The sequence below is a fragment of the Sitophilus oryzae genome, unplaced genomic scaffold (assembly GCF_002938485.1).
Source record: "Sitophilus oryzae breed Bouriz unplaced genomic scaffold, Soryzae_2.0 scaffold_127_pilon_pilon, whole genome shotgun sequence".
Taxonomy (NCBI): Eukaryota; Metazoa; Arthropoda; class Insecta; order Coleoptera; family Curculionidae; genus Sitophilus; species Sitophilus oryzae.
The window spans coordinates 323,025-333,497 of NW_022145926.1; the positions used below are offsets into that span (position 1 = coordinate 323,025).

The following is a 10,473-nucleotide window of genomic DNA, read 5'->3' on the forward strand; positions in this document are numbered from 1 at the left end:
CTAAAATAGCAATTCCTGCTTTTTGAATTCATTAACTTGAAATATTTGACCATAAACAACACGCGGAAACAATTTTTTGGACTGCGAATAAATTATTCTCATTTTACTAAAAAAAAATTCAAGAAATTTTCTAAACCTTCTTTAATTTTAAGGCCCATTAGTATTTTTCAAAGTAGAAACAATACATTTATCAATAAAGTTGTTTGCGTTTAACTTTTTTGCCTTGGGTAACGAGTTACAGAGTCGGTTAAAGTGTTTCAATAATTATGATCTTCAAACATCCTCCACACTTAAATATTTTTGTTTTGTTCTCCTTTACTGCCACCTGGCATATGTCTCTAACTATATCATAAAAATAATATTTTTACTATAATTATCCCAATTTAGGATAAAACGCGACTTAGACGCCATATTATTATAGTTTTGTATTTCTGTGAATTAGGATTTTAAACAACGTTGCAGTTTGTACTAAATTAGGCTGCTAGCCAACGTCGGCATCCAACGTCGTTTCGACCCAAAAATTATTAAAAATATCTCATAAATCTATTGAGCGTATATACTAGAGCCAAGAATGGTAAACTAATAGGATTGCTCATCCTCATAAGACGTACGTTCGCCTCTTCCCGCGCTTCAGCTGACAGTTGTGACGTCATTGTAGTCCTTGTCATGAGTTTGTATTATTGGTTGCTTATGGTAAACTAATAAAAATAGCAGCTGAGAAATTTTTACCTAATCATTTTGTCGATTTTTAATGTGAAAAAGGTGTTTTTAAAGATTCTAGAGCTATAGAGTTTATAAATACGTTCATTTTGTGTTGTGGATTGTGACTAAGTGCCTACGATATTGTTTATTAATTATTTTAAAGCAAAGTATGGAAGAATCCCTGCAAAATGTGATGCTGGGAACTGCTGTTCTTAAAAATGCATTATGCGAATTTTTAAAACGATTTATACAGTTAATTTTTTACACTGCGTACATATAAGGTGTTTAAATAAGTAAACTAAATAATGAATGTTTTGCATACGCCAACCAATAATACACACACGATCATGACAAGGATTACAATGACGTCACGAAGCAAAGAGTTTTCGCATGCACCTGGCAGACACTTTCGACCGGATGAGCAGTCCTATTAAGGTTAACTGTTCTTGGGGCCCTGCATTCACCCGTGAATTAGTTGGGTGCAGTCAAGTATGAGGTTTTTCACTAGGAATACCTGCATTCGAGCGTTTAATTAATGGTTGCCATATTGTTGAAATTTTCAAATTATTAAAATTAAGATTTTTTTTGCCAAATGGTTAAAATTAAGAAATTGGCACTTATCAAGTTTTTCCCCTCTACCCTTCATATGATAAATAACAAAAAATAGAAACTTTTTTTGGTTTTAGGGAATAGTTAATACACATCTCATCTTTAGTGTATATCCTTACATAGACTATTTATTTCGTATTAAAAGAAGCCAGTGGCCTTTAGACAATTTCGGCCACAACGTCATCTCTAAGTTGGCAGAAATGGGATTTCAACAGCGAATGATATTTGACTCGGCTCTAATCTTAATTGTTGTTATCATAATTACAAGCGCTTTAGATTTGAGAAAATCCCTGTTGCTAAGTTATACATACGATTTAAATATTTACGTTGTGACTTTACTTTGTAATTCTGTAGGGATAATTTTGATTTGCTTTTCACTCTATAATATATTTATACCGTGCTGGGTTATTGATTATTCTATAAATCTAATAATTGTACAAGTTTTTTTATTATGCGAATATGTTCAACAATTAACTGACCGAGTCAACAATTTAAAGCTGTATAAGTTTAGGGATAATAATTGGTATGATCAGTATATATGCCGTTCTTTGCAAGTAATAGTTGCCAGGCAGTGCGAAATAAAAAGGTAAAGTCTTTTTTATTCCATTTACTGAATACTTATGTGCGTAAATGCTTTATATGATACCGTAAACTGGAGTAACTTTGTGACGGCAGCATAACTTTGGAACATTCCTCATATTTTTACATTATATAAGGTATGATTCGCCATGCATTTTCAAAAATAAAGTTATCTCTACTATATACTTTTAAAGGGTAACTAAAATACGAATAAATAACCCAATCTGGCTATTCTGCATTGAACACTGCATATTTATTTACATTTCAAAAAGTCAACTACAAATAGATGTATTTTACGAATTCTGTATCGTATACTTTCTACGCTACCAAGAGAACTTAAAGTTCTATGAAAAACTAGTTATAAGGAATATATCAACGAAAATCACTAAAAATCGCACCAAAGTTATCCCGATTTACGGTAAATTAAATATTTATGAATGATATTCAGAGCCTTAAACACAATTTGTTCCCCAGAAAAATAAGAATTAGTTTAGATACAAACCTGATGTTACAAACCTCCACTATGTTATTTCCATTTTGCTTCATTCGGAACCTCTAAATAAGTGGAATAAATTAGTGAATTCAATTATAATTTATATCACTTCTACTTGAGAGTTCACGGTCATTCACAATGTTGAAAAAATCTAATTAAAATTAATAAAGTATAGGGAAATTAAAATAACTTTCGTCGCACATCATAATACGACCACCAGCAAACTCCATAAGACGACGCATGATGTCATTGATGACGTGCAACGAAAGTTGTTCCAATTTCTCTATATCCTAGCAGCAGCAGCTTGCAGTAGTCTGAGGCACCAATAGAGGATAAAGCTAATAATTAGCTTGTAAAACAATAAACTTTTTATATATTATTTTACTAACATTAAATTTTGTTACCAAGGGCCACCGCTTTGTGAAAATGTCATTCTCTATAACTTAATAAGCTCTTTATCTGTAACTACAATTTAATTTATTACGACAATAAACTAATTTGAACCAACTGAAACCACTAATTTTGAGTTCTGAATGAAGCTTTATTTTATACATTAAAAATGCGATTTAATAGCAGTTACCTACTTAGTATACACACATCGCCAAAATTGTTGCATATAACGATATTTTTATTTTATTTTGGACCTAATATGATTCTTTTTATATTTTTGGACATATTGGCTTACTACACGACTAACTAATATAAAATTAAAAATCTAAGTGCAACTAGGCTGTTATTATAATTTCATTTCATAATGAGTGAAAATCAACAAAAACAAATTTCATTTTAAACAGAAAATATTGAAAACAATTTTAATTATTTCTCACAAACTAATAGTCTGTATTGCCTCCTCGAGCCTCAATGCAAGCTATGAGACGACGTGGCATGCTCTCAATTAAGTTATCCAGAAGATGTTGAGGAATGACTTTACATGTTTCGCGCGCAGCAATTTTCAATTCATTTAAGGTAGGGGGAGATCATTCCTTTTGGCAATATGGCGTTTTAGCATGTCCCAAGCATGCCCGATCACATTCATATGTGGAGACATCGGTGGCCACCACAGTTTTCTTATACCCTCTTCCTCACAAAATTCGCGAACCGCTAAAGTGCGATGGGGAGGAGCATTATCGTCCATGTAAACAAATTCATCCCCCACTGCCCCTTGAAATGGACGCACAATAGGCTCTAAAACGTCTCTAAGATATGAGACACCTGTCATTATGCCATCAATAAAAATAAGAGGAGTTCGAGCTCCGTGCATTATACCTGTCCATACCATAATGCTTCCCCATTGAAACGGGATACGGGGTTGAGCTGCATTCAAGCGTGCTCATCTCCCTGCAGATGCTCTCCAGACCAAGGTTCGTCAGGAGTCTGACACTAGGCCTATTCTTGTTTTTTAATTTAAAGAAGGCGTCAATTCTTCTCTACATGCATCTATTCTTGTTTCATCACTAAACATGACGAAATTCCAATTAAGTCCATTTGCTCTCATCTCCTCAGCCCATTGTAGTAGCGTAATTTTGTTCTGTAAATTAAGCTTCGGAACACGTAGAGGCCTCCTTAAATGTAATCCTCTGTCATGGAGTCTTCTTGCTATGGTCTTTCTTGAAACATTTACTCCTTCAAGGCGAGCTAACTCATTTTTTATTTCAGTACAGAAAGCAGGGGATTGCGTCGTGCAATTAGGGATATTTGAAGGTCTTGCTCAGCAGTAGTAACTCTCTTTCTACCTTTTCCAGGTCGGTCTGTAACCTCGTTTGTCTCCCTGATTTTTTTTGAATATTCGTGAAACATCGCTTTGGTTAACTCCTACAATTTCAGTTATTGCAACTTGACGGTAGCCGTGTTGAGACAGTGTTACTAGTCCAGTGGCGGCTCGTGACCCGTGTGACTGGGTAGGCGACAAAATTTTAGTTGCGTCTATTTGCTCTCCCTAATTTACATAATACCCTAGACCAGTTTGTAAATATATGTTATCTCTGGGTTAAAAACATAGCTCAAAAATATTTAGGACAAAACTAAAGCAAAAATAACAGCATTCAATGTAATGATATAATGATTGACATAATGTACAAGTATAGTTTTTATTAACCTATTTTATCTATTATTTTTTTTATCTATTACTATGGAGTCACTATGGAGTACATCATAGAATATTATTTTATTTTTATTTATTTACGCAAACAAAAAAATTGGTAGTATTGAGAGAAAGTATAATTATGTTTTATATATTAAATTGATGAATCGGTCTTTTAATAAAGAAAAGTTATTTATTGTTCCATCAGTAAAATCATCAGATTGTTGAAGAGCCTACCGAGCCTCCACGACTTCATGCGAAGGCTACCGGAGATTTCGCCTAAGCCCCGCCTTAATATGATACAACTCAGACTTACGTCGCGTCGCTACCGCACGATGAGTTAGACAGAGACAGAAGACGTACCGCCGTACGTCGTGCATCGACTCTGATAGTAGGCGATGTAGAAATCGCCGAACAAAGGCACTACTCCAACGGTCAAAATTATTTTGTTTTCTAACGCAGCGGCACAGTCAGCGGTCAGCGTACGCCAGCGGTAGTGAACAATATATTAATATCGTTAATATACAAGACCACAAATATAAAATAATATTGATTATTAAAACACACTTCCGTGTATTAACAGTATTTTTATGTATTGGCAACATTAATAGTAAATACTCTAATGTAATAAATCGCTTAAATTCTGCCAAAATCTTAGGGTAGGCTACGTTGCCTACCCTGACGAGCCGCCACTGTACTAGTCTGACTCTATTAAACTGTGAAATAATGTTTCTAGGCATTTTAAGGCCAAAACAATGGTCAAATTTCTTCTGAAATTCAAATCGAGACCACAAATCGAAATGTGCAAGAATTTGTAATAACATTGGGTCTGAACGATAAACATTGTTTACCATATCCATTTTAACAAAAAAATGTTTATTACAGATTATCAAAGCTATGTATAAAAAAGATTTTTTAAATTCCATTCCGTATATTTTTAAACGATATATGCAATAGTTTTGGCCATGTGTGTATATTTAATTATTTAAATAATTTGAAATAAATCTATGTACCTATTTAATTCTATCACATGGCTTTATTTTTTATATTATACATATAGTATTTGAAATTTATTTTGCAGATTCTATGAATTTTATGACAAATTTCTGTTTGTTGCCTATATTAAATATGAGGCATATATAATGATCTTTTGCTTTTCTACAATCTATCTGTTTCTAAAAGTAAGGTTTTAAAAGTTATGCGAACATTTATTCATTTTAATTTCATTCATTTTTCAGGCCTATGTGCATATATTTCTTATCTTATGTTTATTCTTGATAGTTGCTGAACTTTCAATTATTATCCTAAATAATGGGCAGAAATCAGAAGATCAGGTAGGTTGAACTAGCTTTGATATTTCTTTTACCAATTTATTGCATGTTAACAGTGGGAACTATTCCATTTTAAACTCTATGATTTACCATGGTATACGTGGAGTAAGGATAACTGCAGAACTCTCCTTATGATGATAACAGAGTCCGCCAAAGTGGAGAAGATTGTTATTATTAATGAACTGGCTTGTAATCATGCTTTATTCGTTGCGGTAAGATATTTAATATACAGGGTGAGTTCCCTACGATGTTCTCTATGGGTATCTCGGAAACTACTGGAGATAGAGAGTCGGTTAAATGGAGAAAGAATTGCAGTTTTGTGGGGTCATAAATATGCGCCTTTCAGATGTTTGAAAAAGTTCATGGCTTACTAGATATTTCGAAAAAACAAATTTTGGCTATTTTAAAAATTGTTCCTAATTTCATTATAATCTATTTTAGACAAAAAGTTTTCAGATAAAAGTAGTAGATAATCCCATCCCTAATGAGTCTGTGTTCCCCAATTTTTTCTAAACCCTGTCATTTTTGACATATAACACAAACATATGTTTTTTTAAATGGAAATCATAGTTGGCCATGACTTCATAAAAAGCGCCATTTTTTAAGCTTTTCAGCGATATAAGCCATAATATGTTTTTTTTTTCGAAAAATTATTGAGTTATAGCCAACTTTTTTTGGCCATACATGTTCGAGAGGATACGTTGACCGTTAACATGAACATTACAACGTTTGAACATTACTTACGTTTTTTAGAGAACGGTTTTCAAGACATGTTAGAAAAGTTAAATTTAGATACTCGCGCATCAAGAGAGTGGTTCCAACATAACTTTAATAATGAAAGAAATGTTAAAAATTATTTCTATCATAATTATGCAAACTCAGGGATAGGAAGAGGTGGACGAATTGCATGGGCCTCCTCGATCACCTGACCTATCCATTTAATTTTTTTTATGCAGTATGGTTGACAATAGGGATGGGAAGACCCGGTTCATTCCCGTGACCCGTGTCTCACCAGGTCATTCATTGAAATGACCCGTTCATCATGATTCGTTCATATGAATGATCGCTTTACTGTGTTTCAGTGTAACTTATTCAGAACATTTGAAACTCAGAACGCTGAATGAAATGATGCATGAATGATTTTATCTTAATCATTATGAAGAAATATTATCGCGATCGCGATGCCTAGCTTGATTAACTAATAATGTGAAAACAATATAAGACGTAAATCACGGTAAATTATATATTAAAATGCGGCTCGGATGTTTGCATTGATCGTTGAACGGGCCGGGGTTTAATTCGAACGACGCGACGCGACGCGACGCGATACGTGAAAAGAGTTCGTTTGGTTCGTTTTTCATTTCAATCTTCAATGATCCGATCGTTGTTTTAGGTTCAAATTCAGTAAGACACGCAGGAGAGGATTTTGTGTTTCGGGTCATATGATTGATAGGGTCACGTGAGCTGACCGAGTCAATCACGAGTCTTTCTAAAGATTCGATCATTGTGAACGAATCATTCACGAACGACACATCTCTAGTTGACAAGGTTTACAAGAGGTTTTAATAAGAGGCGGTATGAGAGAACTTTAATTAAGTCGACCGGTTTTTCAAAAAATTACTGAGTTATAGCCTATTCTTATCTTTCTTGACTAATTTCATTTAGTCGGCATAGTGTTCTTATTTTGTTATGATTTATAACTTATAAAAAGACAAAATATATTATTAAACGGCTCTTTACAATTTACATTACACAAACTATAACTTAAAAAAAATATCACTATATACACTTTAATTTATTTTAGAAAAAGTTCAAAAAATCCGCCATTGTTTTGAGTACATAAATGCATCTTTTTAAAACTGAATTTCAATTAATTAATTAAGTGAAATAGTTTAAAAATGTTAAGAATTGGCTATAACTCGAAAGTAAAGTAATTTTTCGAAAAAAAAAACACATTATGGCTTACATCGCCGAAAAGCTTAAAAAATGGCGCTTTTTATGAAGTCATGGCCAACTATGGTTTCCATTTAAAAAAACATATGTTTGTGTCATATGTCAGAAATGACAGGCTTTAGAAAAAATCGGGGAACACAGACTCATTAGGGATGTGATTGTGATTATCTGCATCTTTAATCTGAAAACTGTTTGTCTAAAATAGATTATAATGGAACTGGGACAATTTTTAAAATAGCCAAAATTTGTTTTTTTCGAAATATCTAGTAAGCCATGAACTTTTTCAAAAATCTGAAACGCGCATATTTATGACCCCACAAAACTGCAATTCTTTCCTTATTTAACCGACTCTCTATCTCCAGTAGTTTCCGAGATACCCATAGAGAACATCGTAGAAAACTCACCCTGTATAATATGCTTCAATTTGAAATAAATAACATGCATCTATTTTAGGTTTGGAAGTTAGGGTACACAGTTATTAATGCTATAGTTAGTTTAAGTAAAAACTAGTATTTTTCTCGGAAAAATATATGTTTAAAAATATCTTAATATAATGGCCCACTTTTATTTGATTTTGATGTCTTGTATTATACTAGGTGAGCCGGCAAACGTTGTTTTGCCATATAAATATTTAATTATTTTTTAAGTGATAAAAGTGCTGTTTTGTCAGTAGAAAAAGTCAGACACTTTGTTATTGGCTGATTCTGCACAGTCCCGTATTTAATATATGTATAATTTTAAAGCAAATTTAATCTTTAACATTATATACCCTTTATTGTTGTATATTATCTATATTAAAAATTCATTTTTAAACGATACCAACGCGGTTCATAAAACCATACTTCCATTAGTAAACAGCATTTTTAATTTTTCTTCTTCTAGATACAATTTTTTTAACTCTATTAAGAATACCTGATTTTTTATTCTAAATCCGCACAGGGCTGTTTTAAATCCAGGTAACAATTTTTTTTTATTTTCTCTGGTTAAAACAAGTTCTGGTTCCATTCGTTTGGAAACGTCACTTATTGGTCTTTAAAACAGTCTTGTACTGTTGACAGTTTGGACTGTTCTTTCTAGTGCATCTTTATTGCATTGAGGAAAAGTCCCTTTTACTTTAGGCTTCATGTTTCATTTTATTTTAAACAAAAAAGATAGTAGATATTACATATCACTTATCAAGAAAAAGACTAAAACAAAAGAGTTATTTTTCCAGTTATAATACGAGTTTATCGGACACCTAAATTTAACATTAAAATAGTAAAAAGTAGGGGAGGGTCACTCAAGAGTACGCACTTAACTTGTTTTTTCCAATAAAAAAAAATTATTTGTTTAAATCATTTATTGGTATACTGACATAATACATTGGATCGTATTGTAAGATAATATTGACATAAATGTGTTATTTAGTTTTAATTAAGAAAAATATAACAAATAAAAGTAAATAAACAAAATGCGTAAAATATAACAAATAAAAGTAAATAAACAAATGCGTACTCTCTTAGATACCTAGGTGCACAAGAGTACGCATGAAAAATATAAATTAACTCTGGTATAAGATGGCTTATTCTGAACTAAAATATAAAATTCATAACGGAACAAACTAAGAGTTTATAAAAAAATTAGAAACCGCATAAGTCACAACAAAACTGACTGCCTCCCTGGTAACTGGAGCAGTCTTCATGCCACCATTCCTGGCAACTTTGACACTGCAACCAATCTGAAGTGCTGAAATGTTCGTTGCATCCAGGGCAAATTGCCTTATCATCCTTATTATTCATTTTTTTTTCTTCGTGTCACATTTTTCAGCTGTAGATTTGAAAACATTTCTTACACCAGATGTAGGTTTTTTCTTTGCTTGTTGTTCCAACAACTGGTCTTTATATGGTGTAGAAGAAAGGATTTCTGATTTTTTGGACTTTCTTTTTTTTGTCTGTTCGTGCTTGGCACTTGGAAAAGGCAAAATCATTTTGGGAGTTACTGAAGAAGGGCCAGGAGCATCTAAACTGCTTGCATCTAATGAAGTAGTGGGTGTTGGACTTTGATAACCTGAATTTTCAGCAACATTTTGTCGATTTTTAGAAAGCGGTAAATTATCTTCTTCATCCGTTGTTGCTGCATCCTGATTATTGTTGCTTTCAGTTGATCCCATTTCAGGTGCTGCTTCAATATTAGGCTTGTTTGTCACTTGGTGCGAACAACGCGGAACATAAAACCAGCTTGGAAACGTCACTTATTGGTCTTTAATACAGTCTTGTACTGTTGACAAGGTTTACAAGAGGTTTTAATAAGAGGCGGTATGAGAGAACTTTAATTAAGTCGACCGGTTTTTCAAAAAATTACTGAGTTATAGCCTATTCTTATCTTTCTTGAAATACCTTTCCACACAGCTGGTGCGAAATCATGTTCAGTAAAAATATCTGGGTTGTATGGATACAGGCTCGTGCACGCAAAAGATTTCTCACAAATTTGAATGGTTGCTACTTTTGAATAAGCTGCATGGAAGAGAGCGGCCATTTCTTTCATCGTGATAGCTTTGCCAGCGTTGTTCACCATCCACTTATCACATTCATTGCAAAGGCTGACTTTAATGGGAAGAAAAATCCGCGATCCAAAGGTTGGATCTTGTGGCTTCCGTGGGGAGGCAACGTTAAAAGAATTATGGAATGCTCTCTAGCAAATAAGATGGCTTCTAGCGTACAATGGGACACATGGTTATCTAATATCAA

General features: G+C 33.1%; 1 protein-coding gene across 1 annotated transcript; it reads left to right on the forward strand.

Annotated features, from left to right (window-relative positions):
• Nucleotides 1-1,880: 1,880 nt before the first annotated feature.
• Nucleotides 1,881-8,301, forward strand: LOC115874419. Its single transcript, XM_030889583.1, has 5 exons — nucleotides 1,881-1,897; nucleotides 5,545-5,644; nucleotides 5,702-5,797; nucleotides 5,851-6,006; nucleotides 8,201-8,301. Exons 2-5 carry the CDS (start codon nucleotides 5,606-5,608, stop codon nucleotides 8,255-8,257), a joined length of 348 nt encoding a protein of 115 aa, XP_030745443.1. The 5' UTR covers nucleotides 1,881-1,897; nucleotides 5,545-5,605; the 3' UTR covers nucleotides 8,258-8,301.
• Nucleotides 8,302-10,473: the final 2,172 nt, after the last annotated feature.